This window comes from Galeopterus variegatus, unplaced genomic scaffold (genome assembly GCF_000696425.1).
Source record: "Galeopterus variegatus unplaced genomic scaffold, G_variegatus-3.0.2 Scaffold793, whole genome shotgun sequence".
Lineage (NCBI taxonomy): Eukaryota > Metazoa > Chordata > Mammalia > Dermoptera > Cynocephalidae > Galeopterus > Galeopterus variegatus.
In genome coordinates, this window is record NW_007726904.1 from 501501 (window position 1) to 527851 (window position 26351).

The following is a 26351-nucleotide window of genomic DNA, read 5'->3' on the forward strand; positions in this document are numbered from 1 at the left end:
TACGGGCGCGACACTGAGGGTTGCGATCCGTTGCCGGACACGAAAAAAGGAAAAAAAAAAAAAAAAAAAAAACAACTCACAACCAATAAGTTCTTATTTTGTGTATGTAGTAAAGCATATAAATTAGATAAAATAAATCTCTTTTAAGTTAAAAGAATTTAATTCTTTAAATTCAGGATGCTTATTAAGCTAATGTATATCAACAGTATAAACACATTTATAATTAGTTTTGAGTAACTTTACCAGGAAATTAGTTAACCAAATCCAAAACTCCAGCAGTCTATCATTTTGATACAGTTTTCACAAAATACTAGTAAATAATTTCTGACCATCTAGACAAATCAGATTGAGTGAGAATGACTTCAGATAAATCTGATTTGTTTTGCCCTTTGCTTGTTGTTGAGAAATTATCTTTTCGAAGGGCATCTATTCCTGTAATCTTTCAAGTCTCCATCTCTTAATTACTGACTTGAGTGACTAAGAGTTCCATGACACATGTCAAGTAGCAGAGAAGGAGAGCTAGATTGTTTCAAAAGAGGGCTGGGAAGATTCTTATTTTTTTTTATTTTTTGGATACTAGTAATTAGTAGGCAAATATATTTTTGACTCAGGTTAAAATTATTTTGTTTGACGTGTTTTTAAAAGAAGACAGGACTGAGACTCAGATGACCAAGTTGACAATTCTCGCTTTCCTCCTGTGTGACTGAGAAAATGACTTAACTCTTTGAGCCTCAATTTCTTCTTCTAGAAGACAGGGCTAGGACTGAGACTCAGATGACCAAGTTGACAATTCTCGCTTTCCTCCTGTGTGACTGAGAAAATAACTTAACTCTTTGAGCCTCAATTTCTTCTTCTAGAAGACAGGGCTGTTGGATCAGATGGTCTACAAGGTCTGTATTTTCCAAATCAAAAGTCAAGACATCATCTATCTAATGCTGTTTGTTAACTTATTAATTTACTTTATAAAAGTTTTGTCATGATTTAAAAACAAAGTCATATGTAGTGATTTAACAAGTCACTTTAATGGAAAAATAATAATTACATTTTTATTAGAGCTTTCCAGGATATCATCTATATTTCTTCCTAGCTTTAAAATTCTATATCTTATATATTTTTATCTGTTGTTTTAAATTTTGTAGACTCTAATGGGAATACCAGAAGTGTAGGCAGTTTGTTTTGAATGACTTCCCTACTTGGTATGTTTCTTAATGCAGTCTGTATCAAGACATTTATTTGTTTAGTAAATAGTAAAATGATATGGTATGGAAGAAACAACCTTTATTAAAACACTCATTCTGAACTCCTTTAGAAGATGGAACGAGTAGCTGCTTTATCAGAGTGCTATTCTTGCGTATTTATGATTATTTTATGGTGGTGGTGTTTGGTTGATATACACAGGATGATAAAAGTAGACAAGTAAGTACTTGGTTTTTATTACTTTATGTCCTGTTGGTTTTGCTTGGCCACATTTGGTCGTTGTTCAGAATTTTCACTTGTAACAATGGTTTTTTATACTGTCGATGATATTTATTTACTTATTTACTCACTCTAGGGTCATGATCAGAGTTCAACTCTTGCTCAACACTCTGTTGAACTGACTTTACCCAATCATCATCCATTTCATAGAGACTTGCTCCGATATGCCAAGCTGATGGAGTGGCTAAAGAGTACAGATTATGGCAAATATGAAGGACTAACAAAGGTATGGATTTGATGTCAGTTACTCAAGCATAATCAAGTATAAGCATAATCTTTTAGAATCAAGATGTTGTGTATTCAGTTGCCCAAGTTTGAAATACTATAACATGTTCTCAACAAAGAAGAAAATAATTGAATTTCTGAGTCCTCATAAACCAGGGATAATATTTATTTTATTTACTTGGATAAAGAGCTAATTTTGAACTTCAGTATGAAATAATATCAAGCCATACTGTTGCCTGAAGCATCATTCAATTTAGTTAAATGTTATAATTATTTCCCGAGATTCTTTATGTGCAATATAGGAACTACGGAGTATGAAGATGTGTGAGTGAGGTGTATTGCCCTCTAACATGACTCTATTAAGCAGGCATTCCACTGTTCCAGGCACCTGTGGCCTAACAAACTCTGCCTCTAAAGAGCTTTAAATCTGAATGGGAAGAAACATACACAGCAAAAATTAAGTGCTAAACTGGAAATGAGTTTAAATATATGGCAGTTTAGAGAAAGGAAATCCAAGTCCTGAAGCCATGAGAAAAACTTCATGGAAGATACTGTACTTCAATTGAGTTTTACATGACTGGATTAGATAAACCAGAATTAAGAGGAAGGGTATTCTGGGGGTGGAGAGCAAGATGTGCAGACAAAGGTGGGAAAAATATACCCTCGTCCTAGGACAATGAGAAAGGTAAGTGTGACTGAAGCAGAAATTTCATATTCTAAAGCAATGAGAAATTTTATTGAAAAAGATGAGCCATGAGACCTAACAGCATTCTTTGAGTATGGGACAAGATTAGATAGAAAAAATTAAAAACTTAATGTTATAATTCAGATGAAATGAAATCTTGAACCAGGAAGATGATGGTAGGAATAGAGAGAGAATATAAACCAAAAGAGAGACTCCAAAGGCAGAAGGAACAGGATGATGCCAAACTTGCTAGGCTGGGAGATAAGAACAGTGATAACATACCACTGATCAGAATCCAGCAATTGGAGAAGATGAGGGCATTCATTCACATATTCACTAAATAAATGAATTGAGCACCTATTATGTGTTAACACTGTTTTAAATGCTGGAGATACAGTATTGAAGGAAACAGGCAAATACTTGCCTTCTCAGAGTGCATATTCTAGAGAAGGACAGACAAAAAAAAAGGTGCCACTTAGTGCTCTGGAGAAAATAAAGCAGGGAATGCCAGGACTGAGGAAAGGAAGCGTATGATTTCAAATAGGGTAGGCAGAGAAAGAGTCATGAGAAGGTGACACGTGAGCACAGATTTTACAAATAAGTGGGGGGGCGGGGCACAGCAGTGGGGGTTTCTGGAAGAAAGCTTTCCAGGCACAGAGCAAGTGCCCTAAGGCAGAGCTTGCCTGGTATGCTTGAGGAACAGTAAGGAGACCAGTGTGGTTGGAGCACAAGAAGACAGGGACAGAGCCTGGGTGGGGCACAGGGCAGATCTGGAAGGGATTGTGGACCACAGTAAGGATTTGGCTTTTACTGTGCATGACCTTGAGGAGTGAGGAGGGGAAGTGTTGGTGGGCTTTGAGCAGTGGAATGACATGATCTGACTTAGATTTAATAAATGGCTATAGTAGCAGGAAGCCATAGGGGCAGTAGTTTTCTGGCATTTATGCTGTGAACTTTAGTATGGAAATCTTTTTTAAAAATAGAGCTAAAGAATTGCCACCTATATAACTTAAATGTATAAATAGCTAATAATCTAGATAGTCCTGGCTGAAAAAGCAATTTAATTAAAATTCTGAAATACCCTGAGAGACATTTAAAATCATTTATCTGTAAGTTTTTGTGAATTTGGAGTTTAAAAATAAAAAATCGAAGAATGCGTAAGCTATTTCAATAACTAATAGTAATTATGTAGATAATATGACTGTTGGGAAAATAGAATAATCTGGTCAGGGCCCTCACCTTGGGTCCAGTTGGGTGTGGTTCAGTACGTCCATGTAGGCAAATTGTGTGTGTGTGGAGTTAGTGTGTATGTGCACCAATGTATCTTTTTAGTTTTGTTGCTATTCTTGTGTTCTTCAGACAAAGACAGACAGAGAGAGAGAGAGAGAAAGAGGAGAAAGAGCCATGCTTTCCAACCTATGGCTCCAAGGACCTTTTGGCCAGTTGCCTACCTCATAGACCTGTGTGAAGTGGTCTGGTGACCCAGCCTGGCATGTGTGGGGGGTCTGGTGACCCAGCCTGGTGTATGAAGGGTTTGTGATTCAGTCTGTGAATGGGCTTGAGGGGTCAGGTGGCTCCAGACCCAGCCTTAGCTCAACAATCGGCCCAATTAGCAGGATTACCTGCAGGTAAAAGAGCCCAACAACTAGCGTGGCTGAGTAGCTTTACAATTGGCCTCACAAACAGGATTAAGAGCTAGACAGTTGGCACTGTGAGGTTTCCAGGCCGTAGCCTAGCCAGACAATGACCCTAAAATATTTTCTGGAATTGGAAAGAGTGATATATTTTATCTCGGTGGAGTGAGAATATGGAAATAGTTCATGTAAAGGCAGTACTATCCAGTATCTTAGGTTCATGCTATAGGAAATGGCAGAAGGGTTAGGAAAAGTGTGATAGTAAGAAAGAGGCAGATTTCTATTTCTATCAATGCATTGATGTTATATGGAAATAGTTCATGTAAAGGCAGTACTATCCAGTATCTTAGGTTCATGCTATAGGAAACGGCAGAAGGGTTAGGAAAAGTGTGATAGTAAGAAAGAGGCAGATTTCTATTTCTATCAATGCATTGATGTCAACATGTTCAACATTCTTATATATCAGTCTTCATGTATTTTCTCTTTGAAAATTGCCCATTTAAAGTAAAATCTAGCTTTTTCTACTTCTAAACTGAGGTCAATAAACCATGGTAAAATAAATAATATTTTAAAATTGTAACTTAAAAAAATGCTTTTCAAAAAGAATATTCATCTCCTGAGGTGTTTATATGTACATCTTATCTAGCTAGCTATTTTAAGTAAGATTATTTTTGTTTCTCAGAATGTTTATTAAGTGCAACTCTGCTGTTGTGTTATATTTTGTTTTGTTTTCATTCAACAGAATTCTGATTTGGAGATATCGTAAGGAAAAATATTTGCGTTACTGGAATTCTTTGCCTTTAGAAGTTTTAAGAGGATTAATATTTTGAATAATTAAATGTAAATTATATCGCCTTAAGAGTTTTGTGCCAAGTGCTTTGTCCCCTAGTGAATATTCAAATAAGTAAAGTAATCAATAAGCTTTTTTGCCTAATTGTGTTCTCAGTGAGTATTATTGCTCTGTCTTTACATATAATGCAGTATTTATGTATATAATTTAAGGTGAAGAAACTATAGCCAGCCTAGTGATGATTTATGGAATCATTCTCTGCTCAGAGTATATTTTTGACAGTATTAATGAGCTTTTTTTAATGAAATTGATTTATTTCCCAAGAATGTTACTTGATTCTGTGGTTTGAGCTTTTGACAGAATATGTATTTTTACCTCCTGATTTAATTTGGTTGCTGAAGGGTTGTCAAAAACAGGAATTTTATTTTAAAAAAAGAAAGAAGGAAGGAAGGAATGAGAGAAAAGAAACAAACAAACCAGTGTTCCTTTAGTAAGAAATAATAATTAAGTCCAGATAGCTGTTTACACTTGGTTGGGTCTTTTTCGCAGGAACGGAAAAAGCTTGTTCCGTATTCTTTAGGGATAAGAATCACTAGTCACTGCCCCCAGCTTGTACTTAAGTTGAATCTAAGCAAAGCCCTGATTTTTGGTATACATAATTAGAGTCTATGGAAAGTAGAGAGGTGCTTTAATCATGTAGTTCAACTGTCCAGATTCCCTTCTCCCCAGGACTACAACCACTAACTTTGGCTCTGGGTTATGCAATTAATAGAGCTGTTCCACCCATGCTTGGGTAGGAAATGAGCTTTTCTCTCCTAATAACCTCCTGAGATTGGCAGTCAGTCTTGAAGATTACTCAGACATCTTCTCTCAACCTCAGTTCCATATTTATAGAATTTGCCTTATTGTGCAAAGAAAAAGTAAAACATGGAGGTGTCTGGAAGACTGTACAGTCAGCATAGAATTGAAAAGACTGCCTGAGATAACAGTATTTAAACTCAGGATAGTTGAATATTAAGTAAGGTGCTGTATACAAGGTGCTGAGAGGACTATATACCTACAGTGGGAGACTTTTTTCAGTATTTGGTAAATGAATGAACTAATATGGTAGTGTAACACTTGCCCATGGCCTTTCCCCATCAATGAGTTCTCCTGAGTAGCAGAAAAAATGTATCTATCTAGTCATTTGAGTCCCATTGAAAAAGTGAGACAGCGCAATGAAATAGGAATTAATTTTACGATATATGTTAATTTACATTTGCTTTTAAAGTTATGCAAAGACTATAGGAAGGAATTGCCCATTTGACTAACTTTTCTTACAGAGATTATGTGGGAAATGTATATAACCTACAAATTGAAAAAGGTCAGAATCTGTATTACGTTTGGTCCAAGTACTATTTTATAAGGTTATAGCTATAAAATATCTAAGAAAATCAGTCGTGAACTATGAGTCGATATTCAAATATTTACATACTGTGTACCTTTTCAGAGGTGTACCTGATCTTTAAAGCAAAGTAAATGTGTTCTAAAAGTGGATATATTAATTTGAAATAATAAAGGAAGTTGAAGCTTAGATTCCATGATAAATTTAAAAGAATAGCTGGGTATAATTTTTCTGCTATGGATTTATTTAAATTTAGTCAAACTGTGTGTATGGCATTTAACTTAGGACTTGGAAAAATATATGATTTCTGGCGGAGGAAGAAGACACAACAATTACAGTTCCTTGAAGTTGATAGACAATTGAACGGATACAAGGTTGTTGGGAGGGAGGGGGGAGAGGGAGGAAGGAGGAAGGTTTTGGTAATGGGCCACAATAATCAACCACATTGTATATTGACAAAATAAAATAAAAAATTTTTTTAAAGGAAAAAAAAAGAAAAATATATGATTTCCTACTGTTGAGGAACCCTTCCTGAGGGTATATTTTTATAAATATTTTTATGTGATAAGCAGATATGATGAAGAAATTGGTTTGTATGCTAAATAATAGATGTGTTCATTTAAGTGAGAATTAATCAAATCTGTTTTTAGAAAATAAATTAATTATGAAAACCGTGAAATGTGCTTCTTACTGAAAATAAACTATTTTGGGGTAACACCCCAAGCTGACAAAGGCTTAGTGAAACTAAATGTCAGTGCCGTTGACACTATTAGTATAACTGTTTTTAATGCAACACGACAGTATGGAGGAAGAGTCCCAAAGGTTCCCATATTATGACCATGTAATTTCACCTTTAGGAAATTATTCCAAGGAAACAATTCATTAGAGATGAAAAGCTTATTGTAACATTGTCTATTATAGCAAAACATTGTGAAACCACTGCAGTGTCCTGCCGTTAAGGGATTAGTTTACTAAATTGTAGTAAACACAAAGCAGAATACTGTGCTGTCATTAGTGTAAGACTGGAGAAACATGATTGCTCTGATTCACATATCCTGTACAGTATGATTGCAACAATATTTAAAATATGCAAAAGGTAATATAAAAATGAAAATATGTGTGATTATGTTTGACTTTGTATGTTTGTAAATTGTTAAGGTTATGATACCTGGTCAATTTTTTTTAAAGACAGAATAACCTATTCTGTCCTATGAGATGCATCAAAGTTTTGGACCACAAAATTTAAAACAAGCATGAAGGATTTGGGGGGATTGAAAAATGGAAATGGTCATGTGTTTTATTAATAAGAAGTACCTGTTACTTTTATTTTAAGAATTACATGGATTATTTATCCCGACTGTATGAAAGAGAAATCAAAGACTTCTTTGAAGTTGCAAAGATCAAGATGACTGGAACAACTAAAGAAAGCAAGAAGTTTGGTAAGCTTAGGCATGTCAGTTCATTGTCTTACTGTTAAAAATGGTTTTATTTATGACAAATAATTGTAAGACTTTTTAAGCTAGGTGGAAGAAGATACAGTAGAATCAATAAAGAGGAGATCTAATACATTGGTATCTCATAGATCAAATATGTATGTCTGTAAATATGTTTTTTACTAATTAAAATTCTATACAGTATGTGCATCTGACAGCAATTGTTTATTCATGCTATAATTAAAAATATATCTTTGTAGGAAAGGTAGTTGGCAAGAAAATTAAGTGCAGTCTGATAAAGAAAGTCAAAGTCGAGAAGGTTTTAGACTAGGAGACAAATGTTGAGAGTCCAGTTTCTGATTCCCTAAAAGACCTTATAACAGTTGGGGCAGGTCACTGATCTCTTTAATCATTGCTTTCCACAGAGAAATGAAAGTGATTCCTGGCTTCTTACTTCTCACTGGCTATTTTGAATCAAATAAAAAGTATTTTCTCCCCTGACAAGGAGCTATAAAAAATGTTACCAGAATTTCTCCTGTAATTATGCCTTATTTTTCTAAAGAGATTTTTTGAAGCATGTTATTTTTTGTTGCTTCTAAATATTTTAAATGGACAAATATTATTTGAAAAAATAGCCAGTGAAAGTATTAAGTTATGAGGAACGTGATTTGCTGAGGCCACATTCTGCTCTTGCATGTACCCATCTGTGGAGTTCCTTTTGGATGAAGTTCTGTGCCTATTCCAGTCAAAACCTGGCCTTAAATGGCTACATTGTGTACTCTTCAGTGTGTCTGCATAACTCCCCTTTAGAATAATGAGTTTAGCATTTGCTTGTTGAAAGGAGCCTATTCCCTAAGAAACTTCAGTAATCAGGAAACAGGATTGAAAATTGATAGCACATTTCCATTCTTTTCTTTAGGACAGAGAAGACTATCTTTAATGGGTAATTATTTTGTAATTCACTGTTTTTTAAAAATGCAACACTAATATATTGCTTTTTTGAAATGGCTTGAATTTGTGTGTAAATATGCTACATTTTGTTAAAGATAATCATAAAAATCTTGGGACAGTAGGCTTTTGGAAACAGAAATGCTAACTCATCCTAAAGGTTAATTGTTCTTAAACAGCAGCAGTGTGTTTATATCCTTGTTAATGTTTCACTGTGGATATGTTATGCTTTTTTTTTTTTTTGGAGTAAACAGGATATTATTAATGCAGTTACATGTTTACTGTTTTCATTAAGTATATTTGTCCAGTTGTCAGTGAACCATTTCATCCTGAGAGAACTCTTCTTTAGTATATGAAAACTGGAGGTGAAAAGGAAATACTAAAATTATCTCCTGAGTAGGTCATTAATAATCCCAATATTAGAGAACTCTTCTTTAGTATATGAAAACTGGAGGTGAAAAGGAAATACTAAAATTATCTCCTAAGTAGGTCATTAATCCCAATATCATAATAGTTGGTCAAGTCTAAGAATTTCCTTAAGATAAGTTAAATAATAAAAACATAACTTAAATCGAGTACAACAGGATCTTATCATTGCAGTAACCTAAAACTTAATTTTTTTCTTTTCTTACCCCGAGAATTTCTTAAATTGTTAAAAATATTTTTAATTCACATAATACAGGTTAAGATGGCACTTTTATAGTTGTAAAACTGTTAAAATTACATTTCATCTGTGTATCTATTAAATACTAAAGAGTAGGAGATTAATTTGTGACAATTGATGGCATAGAAAATTATACTATCAATTATTTTGATATCGGCTATGAGAAGAAAAAATTCAGAGGATAAAAACAGTTTGGTTCATCTTTGAAGATCTAATTTGCTAGTCAGCATTTTAAAAATAAATTTTAAGTTAAATACAAATGACTTGAGAAGTTCTGAATAAGGTAGAACGTAAAGTTTTTTCAAAGATATCTTTCAGTGATTCAAATTATGTTTAAATTAATCTTTAATAGTAATTACAGTTAAAATGGAAACCTGAAGTTTTGGAAAGATAACTTTTCAGTGAATCAAAATTAAGTAATTATAAATGAAATTTAAATTTGTTTTGTTTTTTACTTGCTTTGAAAATTCTGAGTCACAAATGCTGATGAGAATTGATGCTTATAAGAATAGTCAGATTGAATATACCTTATAAAAAGAAACTGTATAGTCAGTATAGTCATAGAGAATCAGGGAAATACTCTTCTCTTTTTGAATCAGTTTTGACTCAAGTCTTTTTTAGTTCCAATAATTCAAACTATGTTAAGATGCCAGGTCATTGCCTTTTTTGGTTAGTAGGTTTACTGTGATATTCTCAAAGATATGGAATTTCTCCCCACAGGATTGATATATTTCAGGGTGTGGTTGTTTTTCTTTTTTAAAATTATATATATATTTTTTATTGGTTATGAATATTCATGGGCTACAAAGCTAATTGTCACCACTCATGCCCAAGAGTTGATGGCCAGATCCATACTGGCAGCATGCCCATTACCATAATTGTGATTATACCCCATGTCCCCCACCCACTTACCCCGACTTTCATCCGCATCCCCCTTTCCCCACTCCACTTTGTATCCCTAAGTATGTTCTCTCCCTCTGCGAGTCCAGTGCACTACTGTGGTCTTTCCTTCCTTCCTTCTTTCTCTCTTAGCTTCCACTTATGAGTGAGTACATGCAGTATTTATCCCTCTGTGCTTTGCTTATTTCATTCAACATATGTTTCTCCGAGCTCATTCATTTGTTGTATGCAAATGGCAAAATTTCATTCTTTTTTATGGCAGAGTAGTATTCCATGGTGTATATACTGCAGTTTCGTGATCCAATCATCCATTGATGGACATTTGGGTTGGTTCCATATCTTGGCTATTGTAAACAGAGCTGCAATGAACATGGGAGTGCAGGTATCCCTTCGACATCATGATTTCCATTCCTTTGGATATATACCTGGAAGTGGGATTGCTGGATCGTATGGTAGATATATCTGTAAGTTGTCTGAGAAACCTCCATACTGTTTTCCATAGTGGTTGTCCTAATTTACAGCCCCACCAACAGTGTAGGAGCGTTCCCTTTTCTCCACATCCTCATCAGCATTTGTTGTTCTCTGTCTTTTTAATAATAGCCAATCTAACTGGGGTGAGGTGATCTCAGTGTGGTTTTAATTTACATTTTTCTGATGACTAGTGATGTTGAGCATTTTTTCATGTACCTGTTGGCCTTTTATGTGTCTTCCTTTGAAAAATGTCTATTCGGTTCCTTTGCCCATTTTTTAATTGGGTTATTTGGTTTTTTTACTGTTTAATTGCCTAAGATCCTTGTATATTATGAATATTAATCCCTTGTCAGATGCATAGTTAGCAAAAATTTTCTCCTACTCTGTTGATTGTGAAATGACAGCTTTGCTGTGCAGAAGCTTTTTAGTTTGATATAGTCCCATTTGTTCATTTTTTCCTTTGTTGCTTGGGTTTTGGGGCTCATATTCATAAAGTCTGTGCCCAGACCTAGTTCCTGAAGTGTTTCACCTATATTTTCCCTTAGTAATTTTACAGTTTCAGGTCTTATACTTAAGTCTTTAATCCATTTTGAGTTGCTTTTAGTATATGGTGAAAGATGAGTGTCTAATTTCATTCTTCTGCATATGGATATCCAATTTCCCCAGCACCACTTTTTCCATTTCTGTGAAGAATATCATTGGCATTTTGATGGGGATTGCATTGAATCTGTAGATCATTTTGGGTAGTATAGACATTTTCACAGTGTCAATTCTTCCAATCCAAGAGCATGGAATGTCTTTCCATCTTTTTGTGTCTTCTTTAATTTATTTCAATAGTGGTTTGTAATTCTCATTGTAAAGATCTTTCACCTCCTTGGTTAAATTGGTTCCTAGGTATTTTATTTTTTTCATGACTGTTGTAAATGGGCTTACTTTCTTAATTTCTCTTTCTGTTAGCTCATTATTGGAGAATATAAATGCAACTGATTTGGGGACATTTATTTTGTATCCTGCAATGTTACTGAAATTATTAACCAGCTGTAGGAGTTTTTTCATAGTCTTTAAGTTTTTCTATATGTAGTATCATGTCATCTGCAAATAGGGACAGTTTGACTTCATTTTTTCCAATCTGGATGCCCTTTATTTCTTTCTCTTGCCTGATTGCTGTGGCTAGTATGGTGAGATGGGGCAGCCTTGTCTTTTTCTTGTTCTTAAGGGAAAAGCCCTCAGTTTTTCCCCATTCACAATGATACTGGCGGTGGGCTTGCTAAGATGGCTTTTATTGTGTTGAGATACTTTCCTTCTATACCTAATTTGTTGAGAGTCTTTATCACAAAGGGATGTTGAATTTTGTCAAATGCTTTTTCAGTGTCTGTCAAGATAATCATATGGTTTTTGTCCTTGATTTTATTGATATGATGTATCACATTTATTGACTTTCATATGTTGACCAATCCTAGCATTCCTAGGATGAATCCCACTTGATCATGGTGCATAATTTTTTTCATGTGTTGCTATATTCTACAAATATACTTGATATGGTAGGCAAAGGAAATTTAGTAATTATTTTTAAAATCATCAGTTTTTTTCTTTCTACAGTTAAGATATAGTATACATAATATATAAGAAATTTTAGTCCCTTGAACTAATTTTAGTCCCTTGCCTTCCCTCCTACTTAATATTCCAAAATCTTAAAAATGGTAGGCCAAAATCATTTTATCATTGTTTCTCCACTAAGCTAAGAAATCTTATTGATTCCAAAAGGAGTCTTGAATATAAGGCTGAATTCAGGGCCAACTGGAAGATTAACTCAATAAGTATTTATTAATTACCTAGTATATAGTAAGCACAGTTCTAGGTACTGGGAATGCAGCAGTGAACAAAGACCCTACCCTTACAAAGCTTATATTCTAGAGGGGATTATTTAAAGATATTTAAAATTTACCTCAGTACTGTCACTTGTTACTAATAAATGATATAGACTGTTTTTAATGAGCCCCAAATTATAATTAATGGACACTACTAGTAACTCTGTATTCTTTATTGGCTACTAAAAACAAACAAACAAACAAAAAAAACAAACTATGAAATATTAGGCTTTGCTCTGGAACTGATGAACATAGCATAGTGACACCGTAAGGCCACCAGAAAGTACTGTTCAGATTGGCTGTCTAGCTCCAGCATGATCCCTGTTTGCCACTTTAATGCTGTCAAACAGGAAACAGAGAGTGAGTATGCTTAGTGTATTAGTAGGTATTCTCAAAGCATGTTTGCTTAATGTCTAAAAATTAGTTATTTGTCTTGAAAAAAGTTAACACCAAAAATATTGATTGCTCTGAATTAAGTTTTGTGGAAAGAAAACCAACGTGATGGTAGTGGTATGGCTACATCCAAGAAATATGTAATATAGTTAAAATTATATGGCGAGTAGTAGAATTTTGTGTCAGAAATTTATGAAAAGGCTTAACCATTATGCTTCTGTTTTCAGGCTGTGTTTAGAAACTCTATAAAAATGCTTATGGATATGGTCAGATTTTCCATAATGAAGCCAAAATTTGTCTTTAATTGTCCTTACGATGTCTTCCTTTGTACCTTCAGACCATTAGCAAATAGTACAAGTTAATGGAGAAGTGTTCAAGGAGAATGTTTTTAAAATATCTTATTTATTGTTTATGTTAATTCTGGACGAAAATATCACATTTTCTTCTAAAAATTGAATCCTTGAATTCCTTGGTGTAAGTGGGATATTGTCAAGCCACATGTTTTTATTTGTCCTCATGGCTATGATGGACACCTAAATTCTACCTAAACACAGATGTCCCAGATTAATATGGTTAGTGATGTATGCATTACATTTCAGTTGTATTTTAAATATAACAATTTTCCAGGGTGTTTTTTTCTCCTCATTTGGTTTTTAAAGAACTGTACATAATCAGTTCACTTACTGGAAAAGCAGAGTTTCTGGGTTCAGGAACATATTAAGTTGAATTATATGTAACTGACTTTTTTTGGTAGGGCAAAACGATCAAGTGTTGGTAGTTTCATGTGGGTCAACCTAATACATTATTTTAATGCGGAGGCAAGTAATATTGGGATATGGCAGTTCTAAAATATAAACAAATTCATGGTAGCTTGTACACTAACATGGTACTTTATCCATATATCTATCTTTTGAATGCAAAAGAAACCCTCATCTTATCGAGAGATATCACCAGGCACTTTATGATGGGACTGAACGGGGCATAGACTATGATCTTTAAGGTCCCTTTTAGTTCTGTTCTGTGGATCTGTATAGTTTCACTTCTCTTTACAATATGCTCAGGAATAGGACACAAATGTTAATGAAAGATAAGGACACTATACCACCTGTCCTACATGGTAGACTTGTGTGCTAATATGGGCCCTGGCAGACCAAAACAGTAGTAGGTAGCCCTGATTTATACTCTGGATCTTTTATTCATGAAGATCACAACTTTCAAAGTTTTATTATTTCTTAGGTCTTCATGGAAGTTCTGGGAAATTAACTGGATCTACTTCTAGTCTAAATAAACTCAGTGTTCAGAGTTCAGGGAATCGCAGATCTCAGTCATCTTCTCTGTTGGATATGGGAAACATGTCTGCCTCTGATCTCGATGTTGCTGACAGAACCAAATTTGATAAGGTAAAATAAAATAAGTACTTCTTAAACATTAATATTAGTTTTCTTTTCTAACAAAAATTTGTGATTATTTTAAGTGTGTTCAAAGGTTTGGGCTCTTTTGGCTCTCTTGAACATTAACTGTCTTTCCAGTTCTGAATCAAATCAGAAAAAAAAACTAGTCAAATAGCAACTAAAATATGAATTATCAATTAAATAACATAAAAACTTTATTAACAGTTATTTGTCACAAATCATGAAGTTCTGGCATCTCAAGTCTAAGTTGTTAGAGCAGCAACAAAGTAAAGAGGAAATAACTTTTCTGAAGCTAAGTAGGTTTTAAAAGTTTATCTTTGTGTTCCTCCTTACGGACTTGAAGTGAATAACTGAGTTTTATTGTAGGTATGTTCTGTGGCTGTTATACCTTGATAATACTGCATTGCCCTGTCAATCTTGGAAGAGTTTGTCTTTGGGATTCTGTTGAGATTATAGATCCATGGATTGAGATTTTTGATCCATTGTCCCTGCAGAAAAGTGAATTAAATGTGGAATCTTGTTTTAAGCATTTGGTGCAGTTCTTTCATTATACGATCATTTTGGTTTTCTTTAGATCTTTGAACAGGTACTAAGTGAACTGGAGCCTCTATGTCTGGCAGAACAGGACTTCATAAGTAAATTTTTCAAACTGCAGCAACATCAAAGTATTCCTGGAACTATGGTATGGCTCACATTTATTTTGGCTAGTATTTATGATCTGCAATATAATTAACCTAATTAATATGTGGTCACAATTTTAATATCAAAATAGAAAATGAAGGAATTTACGATGTAAAGATCTTTAAAACAGTTTTTGTCATAACACAAGATGGATAGTTGGAGTTTGGGCATCTAATTTATTATTGTACAGTGTCTTAAGCCTAAACATTCCCTAAATTAGTGAGGGGAAGAAATGTCATAGTTTACTTTGCAAAGAACATTATTTCAAAAACAATTTTAACATTTTAGTAGTTATCAAGAAAAATATAATTTAAAAAAGGATGGTGTTTGAGTGTAGCAAAGAAAGAAAGAAAGAGAGACCTCATATCTGAGTCCGAATCCTTCATATGGCTTTGTTACTGTGAGACCTTAAACCAATTATTTAATCACCAGTTTTCCTCTTCTGTAAAATGGATATAATAATGCCTGTTCAGCATGCCTGTCAGTTGGCATACATGTAGGAGAATAAAATGAAAGATTTTCTAGAATATTTTTAAGAACTTAAAAACAATGCAAATAGAGCGATTTTTTAAAATTAAGGTCATCTTAAAAATTTGTGCCTCAGGGGCCGGCCCGGTGGCGCACTGCTACAGTGCGCCGCTTGGGAGCGCCGTGGCGCTCCCGCCGAGGGTTCGGATCCCACATACAGACCAGTTCCCGCTCACTGGCTGAGCGAGGTGTGGGCGCAGCGCCGAGGGTTGTGATCCCGTTGCCGGTCCCGGTCCGGTACGGGCGCAACACTGAGGGTTGCGATCCGTTGCCGGACACGAAAAAAGACAAAAAGGAAAAAAAAAAAAAAAATTTGTGCCTCAGACAACCAACATAAAAAGCAGCCATAAAATGAATGAGAAATTTATTGTTATTACAAATGGTTGGGAGTTTGTTGTTGATGGTGGTAGTGGTGGTAGTGGTGGTAAATTTGCTTACTTGTTGGCTTCTGTAATAATTTTTGATAGCATTTTTTTAAATGCCAGAGTTTTATTAGAATGATTAATGAGATTTCCTTTATTTTTAAAATTCTCTTTTGAAAGTTGCTTTTGGATGTTTTCTGGTTTTTTATTGAGCGCCCTTCAGTTCCCATACCACCCTACCCCCCAGCCCAGCCTCCTGCACCCTCCCTTCCCACTCCTTTCCCTAAGGGCACACACACACACACACACACACACAAATACAACTTCTCACGCCCAGCCTCCTGCACCCTCCCTTCCCACTCCTTTCCCTAAGGGCACACACACACACACACAAATACAACTTCTCAGCCCATAATAATTCTCTATAAAATCTAAGAACAAATCATTTCATGAAAATACTTAAATAGCACATGAAACTATATAGCTTTATCAGTAATACTTCCTTTAAAAATCATTATTTTTCATAATGTATTCTCTCCTAGGAATTTTAAGACTGAGCAGGCTTTTGCTATATAAACTAGTCAAATTATTGGTCTTTTATTATGTAAAGTATCTGAATAATTTTTGCAGACTGAAACAGAGGACCTGGATGGAGGAACATTAACACGGCTACATAATTCTTGCGCATCGCTGCCTGTTTCATCTGAGTATGTGTTTGTTACACTCTATTGTTTATTTTGGAAAAAATAAACTTCAAATTGAAGCATGGAGGAGTGCTGCTCATTGAGGGGTCCAGAGGATTTTCAGTAACCTGACAGCACTCAGAGCACCAACATGTGTGTCCATTGTCTCATCAGACATTTTACTGAATTCAAGTTGGTCCTGTTTTAAAGCTCTTCAACTCTTCTTTGCTCCAGTAATCAAAAAAATGCAATCAATTCTGAAGTTTGTGGGTTGGAGGTAGGCTTTAAATTGCAATGTATTCTGAGAAATCAGAAAGCACATTTAAGAAACCCAGCCTTAGAAATGACATAAAGCTAATTTGAGTGATAGAACTTAACTTCAGTAAAACATTTTTATATTGAAAACTGCTGTAGAATAATTAGTTCATCATATTTGGACATTTTTAGTTATCAAATATCAAATTTTAGCCATTTTGTACACATCCAGTAGATTAAAGGTGAATTCCCCTGAAGCTTGTAATAACTTTCTATGTTTTGTATGTGTTCTAAACAGGAAAGATATGATCCGCCAAATGATGATTAAAATATTTCGCTGCATTGAGCCAGAACTGAACAACCTAATTGCATTAGGAGACAAAATTGATAGCTTTAATTCCCTTTACATGCTAGTCAAAATGAGTCATCATGTGTGGACTGCACAAAACGTGGACCCTGCTTCATTTCTAAGTACTACATTGGGAAATGTTTTGGTGACTGTCAAAAGGAACTTTGACAAATGCATTGTAAGTTTTTTTAAAAAACAACTTAGAATTCTATTCATTGCAAAAAATAGGTAAATGTATTTAAATCAGGAGATCTACAGTTTTCTATTGGGGATCTATTTTTTATGTTCCCCCAAAGCTTTAAAGCAGGTGTTGGCAGCAATCTGTATGAACAGAGTTAGTTGGATAGTGGTGAGTTCTGGAATAGGTGGCATAGTGGCAGCAGCTGCTTAAGAGATCCAGTGGGTAACTGACATCTCAGTTTACTTATCAGTGACCATCGATTTAAGGAAACAGTTGAAACTATCACTTGGATTTATTGTTGTTGTTCTTCTTTCAGTATATCCCAATAAGAAAATTAATTTGATTATTTTCAATGATTGTTTAAATTATTTATTTTAAATATTTAATAGTTTAATAGCTTTAATAATCATATTGCTTTATTTTAAGAATACATTGTTCTTATAATAACTTCCACTGATCATCATTTTCCTCCTTCCAATAGTATAAAAAATTATTAACAACATTCTTATTGTCTGTTAGTTTTTGGTAAACTTATATGTATGAATTGGGATGGGCCCGGACCTTTAAAAAAAGTTTTATTTTATTGATGCACTTAATTATGTAAAAGTCGTGGACGTGTATCATTTGAATATTTCTACTATGTAACCACTAAGTTAAATCTAGCTCTTAAATCTCCATAGAATAATGGGAGATAAAAATGTTAAGGGCAATTAAAGTTCACGTCATTTTTTTTCTTTTTCTTTTTTTCAATTTTATTTATATTTATGTATTTGTGGGGTACAGTGTGTTGTTTCAATACATGCGTACACTGCACAATGATTCACTTAGGGTAGATAGCATAGTTTTGTACCTGTTAGTCCACCCCTTCTCACCCATGTCATTTTTTTATACTTTTAAAAAATATTTATTGAGTTTTTGAGAGTATAATAGTAATCTAGGTGCACAGTAGAAATTTAGATGTCATCTCAATAGGCTTGTTAATCCTCCTTCCCTACCAAAATTATTTCACTTGGTATTTGAAATACTGTGAAATTTGCCCATGTAGGGTTTATCTCCCCCCTCGTTCCCACCCCTCTACCTTTCCAGAAGTGGTGATAAACCAAGAAGGTCTGACTGCAGTCTGACAACCAAAAAGAAAAGGAAGAGCTACCAAAGGCTAAGATAAATGAGTCCCATGGGCCACAGTTGGAGCACTAAATCATAAGGACACTATACAGTTACAGAATATGAAGGCTTAGTTGCTTTTATCAGTAAAAATATAACTTCAAATAATATCTGTAAACCCAGTAGAACCTAGGATGTGGTGTCAGGTAGATGTAGAAGTGGGTTCAGATGAAGTGCTTAGCACATTGCCTAGCACAGAATAAGAGCTTCTTATTAATTGATAGCTTATAATGGTCCTGGAGGTGGCAGTGGTCATGATAATAGTAGTAGTAATTAATAATAACTTATTAGAGAATGGCCATGTTTCTCTCAAGACAGGGCAATAGAGAAATGAAGTAACTTAAACAAAAGTGTAAATTCACATTTTCTCCTAAATTGCATGTATATCTAAAGAATGATTGTAAATATCTAAACATATTTAGATGTCTAAAGAGAAGGATTGCTCCTCTGCCACCTGTTATCTCTCTCACTTATTTTAATTCGGTTCTTCTTATGGTGTCTGATAGAGTGTATGTGCTCAATAAGTTGTATGTTTTGGTATTTGAGACAAGAGCAGGACCTAGGGCATAAAAAAGTTGAAAAGATAATGAAGGGTCTGTGTGTATTGAGCAAAAAAACCATGAATGCCAGATGGCTGCAGAAAATGAAACAGATAGCGCCTGAGTTTGGCTGTTTCATCTGATGCCCAAGTCCAAAGTATCTGATGTTCTTCAAGAACCAGGGCTAAGAAAGCTAGCCTAACCTGAACCAGGGCTAAAATTAGAAGTAACTTACACAATAAGTTACTACCAGGCTGGACTGTGCACTCCAGTATGTTTCTTAACTTGCTTTTCAAGGTTTCTCACACTATAGTGATATAGATTTGCACTCCTAAACCTTTGAGAACTATATGATTTGATTAAATTGCCATGGACAAAGGACAGACAAGTGATATGAGGCTCTCATCAAAGTTGTAGTCTTAAACATTCAACAACCTCCATGTCTTTATGATGGCAGTATGATTGGGCAACTAACTAGGAATAATGTATACCTACAGCTTGAGAGAAATTTGGATGATTTTTGTCAGAATTTGTTCATTGATGGCTCTTTTCATTTTAAATGACTGTACTATTTCTATCCTACTGGTCACAAAGCCAGAGAGGACAACTATCATTTAGAATATTTCCTATTAATGTTCAAGGATATGTAGATTTTGATCTATTTGCTGTACATTTAAATGCCACACAGAACAAAAATCTGCATACAGCTTAGTAAGAATAGACCAGCATTAATAGATAAGTACTTACTATGTGTCAGGCATGGGTCTAAGCATTTTGTACATACCATCTCATCTAATCCTCACACATACACCCTCCCATAAGGTAGGTGCTTCCAGAGGTGAAGTTATACTTTCCCCAGGTCAACAGTTAAGAAGTGATGGAGCTGGTATTCAAACCCAGGAAGTCTGGTTCTAGCACCTGCAGTCTTACCTCCTCTACTATATGCAATTTTACGCCTCATAGTTATCAATAATGATGAAATAGAACATTAGTAAAGATAACATGAAATAACTAACAATAGTCAACCAGGCTTTCTTATACTAATGCCTATAGCCTAGAAGTAATTATTTTTCTAATCCATATGTCATATGGTTTTCAAGTTATACACCCAAAATCTCAACACAATGAAATTTTAGGTAGAAGTTGCAATGGTCCAGACAGCATTTGTTAGCGTAATTCTTACTGTATATCTAGATCCCCTAAGAATTACATAGAACCATAATGGAATCCATGGATTTTTTTAAATCCAGATGTCTGGATCCTGTATATGTGAAACATCCTTTTTGCACTTCGTCACCATCATGTGCAAGCACTTTGCTGAACTAACTTAGAGTAATAACTAAAAAACATATGGGAAAAAACTATATAATACAAATCCACAATAGTAACGCCTGTTTTCTCTCTCTGTTCCTACACCCCCAAAATAGAGAATTTGTCTATCCAAATAGAAATTTTAGACCAATAAGAATTGGAAATGGCCATGGTTCTCAAACTTGGCCACATGGCCACCAACCATAAATAACCTGGAGAGATCCTATATGTGCTGTGGTATCTGTTCTGCTCTGACCCAAAATGAGCAACTGACTTGTACTTGTCTTTCATAAATGATAGAAGTGTGTATTGATTGTTTTTACTTTGAACAAAGACTTGAAGTTCACAAACCTTGATTGTACTTTGTTTTAAAATTTGGATTTTTTTTCCTTGATTTTATTTTCTTAAATAAAACTTTTTAATCTATAGAATTAGTTTTCTTAGTTATGCCTGTTGTGATTCATCTTCAATTAGGAGGCATCCAAAATGTTCTAGGTACTACATAGCGTCCTGCCTCTATGATGTGTACATTTGTTTATAATTAATTGTAGTTTATAAGTTGCTTGACTATTTCTCTCCCTTGCTTTCTGCCTAACTAGAGTAATCAAATAAGGCAAATGGAAGAAGTAAAGATCTCAAAGAAGAGTAAAGTAGGAATTCTTCCATTTGTTGCTGAATTTGAAGAATTTGCTGGACTCGCAGAATCAATTTTTAAAAATGCTGAGCGTCGTGGAGATCTAGATAAAGCATATACCAAACTTATCAGAGGAGTGTTTGTTAATGGTAAGCTTTTGTTATGTTCTAAAGAATTTTTGTGGTTATCGTTTTTAGTATTTCTGGAAACTTGGAAGTTGGAGACTGATATGTGTATTATTTTCCATATTCTATAGTCTTTTTCTAGATTTTCTGAAGTCAAAGATATCTTGAATTTGAAAAATAAGCAGTACATAAAACTTATTCATATTTATCAGAAACCACTTGCATTTTAGAGTTCATATGGGCTTACCACTATGCAGAATTGAAAATCATTTTTTAAACACAAAAAATGACCTCCCAGATTTCATTTGCATTTTAATAAGTGCCTTCTGGAGATGATGAGCAGGAGCAAATCAATTCACTTCTTTAATCCTTAGATTTCATTCTGTTATACAAGGGAGATTAGTGCTAAAATATTATAATTTACAGTCTTCCTTAGTTAGATCCCACAATTAAGTTACAGAAACAATTTGGATGTGACATTTAATTTGAAATAAATGATCTGATCACATAAGTCAGGAATTTTAAAAGCTAAAAAGTTGACAGAAGTTCAATCATCTCGCCAACTGCAAGTAACACATTTTCATTGGAAGAAAGCCTAAGGAAATGATAGGTAAATTTCATGTTTGAGTGTTCGTATGGCTGATTTTTCCTTTAAAATTCAAAGCAGCTTTGCTTTATCTGATTCTATAGTAATATATACTCATTACATACCCCAAAAAATTGAAAATAAATTCTAAAAATCAAGAAGAAAATAACGATAATTTGTAATCTCATTGTACAGAGATAACATTTACTTTTTATTCTTACAAACTATTCAATGTCTCTCTCCCTCTCTTGTATACCGAGGTACTTCAGGAAGTTCATGGAAAGAGTCATATTATCTTTTAATTATATTTTTCCATGAACTCTTTGAAGTACCCTTGTATATGCATGTATTGTGTATATGTTCTTTAATATAAAAATTTTATCACACACCTTATACACTGTTTTGGAAGCACCTTGACTCTATAATCTTAGTGTCTTGTCAATTAATATAGATAATCATAATCATTTTTAATGGTAGCATAGTCTTTCATGTATCATTTATTTATAATATAAAAATTTTATCACACACCTTATACACTGTTTTGGAAGCACCTTGACTCTATAATCCTAGTGTCTTGTCAATTAATATAGATAACCATAATCATTTTTAATGGTAGCATAGTCTTTCATGTATCATTTATTTTATTGGTCTCTGGTAAAATTATTGGCAGTATTCAAAATAAATATATCAAAAAACAATTATTTTTTGTATGCCAGGAATAACCAATTAAAAGGTTATGTAGATTCGGATCCCATATAGGGATGGCTGGTGCTTACCAGTCACAAAAAGGACAAAATAAATAAATAAAAGCTTATGTAGAAACAAAATTTTAAAAGAAACAGGAATAAACTTATCAAAAAAATAATTTAATGAAGAATAAAATAATTGTTAAGAAAATTTTATTTATTTATTTATTTATTTTATTTTTTAATTTATTTATGCTAAGAAAATTTTAGAAAAAAGTAATGAGAGGGGATTGGGGCTTGTCAGTATTAAATCATATAGTGCTCAAATATAGGTATGCCGTGGGTCTGTTTCAGGATGACTTTTCAGGTAGATGTGAATACCTTCCTGTACAGTTTATTAATTCCAGAAATGTGCTTAATTCTTAAACTTACAAATAAAAAAAATGATATAAATGTGTTTTATAGCTAAATATGGTCATACTTATAGGTATGCCGTGGGTCTGTTTCAGGATGACTTTTCAGGTAGATGTGAATACCTTCCTGTACAGTTTATTAATTCCAGAAATGTGCTTAATTCTTAAACTTACAAATAAAAAAAAATGATATAAATGTGTTTTATAGCTAAATATGGTCATACTCATAAATCAAAGATGTTATTTTTTCTGTTTTGATTTTAGTGGAGAAAGTAGCAAATGAAAGTCAGAAGACACCCAGGGATGTGGTTATGATGGAAAACTTCCACCATATTTTTGCAACTCTTTCTCGTTTGAAAATCTCATGTCTAGAAGCTGAAAAAAAAGAAGCCAAGCAAAAATACACAGATCACCTTCAGTCTTATGTCATTTACTCTTTAGGACAACCTCTTGAAAAACTAAATGTAAATATATTTTCATTATTTTTCCTGGTTTTGAACCTGTATACATCTGTTTACATATGAATAACATACAGACATTTATCTTAAATTTGCTTATGTATTGATGCAGGGAGAGAAGAAGGGACTCAGTTATTGAAACTTCCAGTGTACCAGACAGTTCTAGAAGCTCTATACACAGTATTTCTTTTCATTCTTATGAACAATGATGTGAGCTAAGATAGTATTATCCCCATTTTCAAATGAAGAAACAAAGTAAATAAACTTGCCAGAGGTTATAATAGCTTATAAATAGCAACACTGGGCAATGAATTTAGATTAGGCTTTTCCAGTATACCAGACTCTTTCCCATTTCTTATTTCAAAATGGCCAACCTTTATGCCTAGTTCAGGTGAAAATTTCACAGACGTAATCATATCAAGATAAAAGGAAAACCAAAAATTGTTTTGTACATTGCCTTTTTTCCTTTCCTTTTCTTTCCTGACTTGAGTCATTTCCCCTAGCAAGTCTGATAATTAAAGTTAAAAAGTGGTGGTTTTAGAGAATCTTACAACATAGTGGAAGCTTAAATGGACCCTTCAAACAATATGATTAGTCATCCTGTATAAGTTTGTAACTTGAAATTAGAGTCACATAAAGAATATGTATTGGTTATCAATAGTTCAAATACTTAAAAGACATTTAATCAAATACAGAACCAATTCTTTATTAAACTTAAGAACAGACAGATATTTCTTTAATTGGATAAAAGTTCTATCTCATGCTCAAAACCTGCATAATACTTAACTTCAACATCAGAGGCATTCCCTTGAAGTCAAATTTAAAGCAGAAACATTACCAGATCCTTTATTATTTAACATTTTTATTGAATCTCTAGCCAGTGTAACAAGACCTAGAACACAAATAAGAGATATGGAAAGGAAAGCTGCATAATACTTAACTTCAACATCAGAGGCATTCCCTTGAAGTCAAATTTAAAGCAGAAACGTTACCAGATCCTTTATTATTTAACATTTTTATTGAATCTCTAGCCAGTGTAACAAGACCTAGAACACAAATAAGAGATATGGAAAGGAAAGTCAAAATTATCATTACTTGTATATGATACTTTGAAATTATTGGTCTCTGGTAAAATTATTGGCAGTATTCAAAATAAATATATCAAAAAACAATTATTTCTTGTATGCCAGGAATAACCAATTAAAAGGTTATGTAGATTCGGATCCCATATAGGGATGGCTGGTGCTTACCAGTCACAAAAAGGACAAAATAAATAAATAAAAGCTTATGTAGAAACAAAATTTTAAAAGAAACAGGAATAAACTTATCAAAAAAATAATTTAATGAAGAATAAAATAATTGTTAAGAAAATTTTATTTATTTATTTATTTATTTTATTTTTTAATTTATTTATGCTAAGAAAATTTTAGAAAAAAGTAATGAGAGGGGATTGGGGCTTGTCAGTATTAAATCATATAGTGCTCAAATATAGGTATGCCAATCAATAAAACTGCATATTTAAAAGACAATCTGTGAAGAATATCTGTAATAATACAGCAGAGTCAGTATATTTAATATAAAAGATATTTTTAAAATAGATAAGAAAAACACTAAGAGCCTAATTTATAAATGGACAAGGGTTCTGAATCACTACTAAATATATAAAGGAAGTTAACTTCATTTATAGCCAAAGAATTTGAAATAAAACAACAAATAAACCTATTTCACTCTGGCAGCAATCAGCAATAATGCCGATAATAGTATGGTGAAGTAGCTGTCACACACTGTTGACAGAAACATAAATTGATTGAAAATATTTACATTGTGTAATGATAAAATTTAGAAAATTAAAATTAAAAAAAGAAAGAAAGAAACATAAATTGATTGAGCTTTCCTGGGAAGCAATTTGTATATCTGAAGAATCTTCAGAATGCTTATAGTTATACTCCTCAATTGAGTAATTATCGTCCTAGAAATTTATTGTGGAAAGTAATCAGCAATGTGGGTAAGTACATATATACAAAAGATGTTTATTATAAATGTATTTATAATAGATATTTTTAAAATCTGACTAGATTTTACCAATTCTCCCAAAAAAGGGAAGGATATTAAATATCCAAAACTGGAGGAATGAACAAACTAATTATGGTTAATTCATTGGATAGAATATTATGCAGCCTTTAAAATTTATACTTAGGAAAAAAATATGATATTAAATGGAAAATGCAACATATGAAATTATAACCTCATTTATATATTCACACCTCAAAAGATTAGAAGGAAATCTAATCTTATGGTTCTCTATTGGATATCTTATGGAAATCTAATGGTTATCTGTTGAAGGATGTGATAATAGGTGATTGTTATTTTATTCATTATACTTTCACACACTAGTTTTTACACAGTGGATATATCCTATTTTGTAATCAGATTTTTTTAAAATTTAAGTGACAATAAAAGCAGTTCTTAGCCAATATTTCTTTTCATTTCCTTGAAGCATTTCTTTGAAGGCGTTGAGGCTCGAGTAGCACAGGGTATAAGAGAGGAGGAAGTAAGCTACCAACTTGCATTTAACAAACAAGAGCTTCGTAAAGTTATTAAAGAGTATCCTGGAAAGGAAGTAAAAAAAGGTCTAGATAACCTCTACAAAAAGGTTGACAAACACTTATGTGAAGAGGAGAACTTACTTCAGGTATGCTTGATTCTTTTGGTCATCCTGGCTTGAAGATAATTACATGTACTGCTTATCTCTAAATATTCCTCTAGAAATTCTACAGATCTAGAGCAGGAAGAAAATTCCATGAAGTACAGTGAGGAAGAAAGGAATAATATTTAATAAGCTTATATGGCTATTCATGCTTATTTTGTATTTCTGTCATATTAATGGTGAAGCATTAACTTTGTTTTCTTTCTGTTGGGGTTTTTTTCTTTCTTTTAAAAAAAGATTTAGGGGTAATGGGTAAATGGAATATAGTATTCTACAGTGGGGTGGTTTTGAGCATGGGGTTGGAGTTAGAATTGGGTTCATGGTCCGGCTCCAAATTAAGCAGCATGATGTCAGGCAAGTTACTTAACCTCTCCATTTCTCAATTTTTTTTATTTGAAAAGTAGTA

At 33.4% G+C, this 26351-nt stretch overlaps 1 protein-coding gene across 1 annotated transcript in view; it reads left to right on the forward strand.

The window, feature by feature from the left end:
• Nucleotides 1-25930, forward strand: part of LOC103590290 (exocyst complex component 1) — a gene marked incomplete at both ends in the record, with an annotated part of 47601 nt that extends 21671 nt beyond the window's left edge. Inside the window, 9 exons of the mRNA XM_008572499.1 lie at nt 1553-1702; nt 7528-7633; nt 14108-14271; nt 14858-14965; nt 16485-16561; nt 17091-17319; nt 20936-21119; nt 23045-23244; nt 25736-25930. Coding sequence (XP_008570721.1) covers nt 1553-1702; nt 7528-7633; nt 14108-14271; nt 14858-14965; nt 16485-16561; nt 17091-17319; nt 20936-21119; nt 23045-23244; nt 25736-25930 — 1413 coding nt within the window. The remainder of the gene's footprint in view (nt 1-1552; nt 1703-7527; nt 7634-14107; nt 14272-14857; nt 14966-16484; nt 16562-17090; nt 17320-20935; nt 21120-23044; nt 23245-25735) is intronic.
• Nucleotides 25931-26351: the final 421 nt, after the last annotated feature.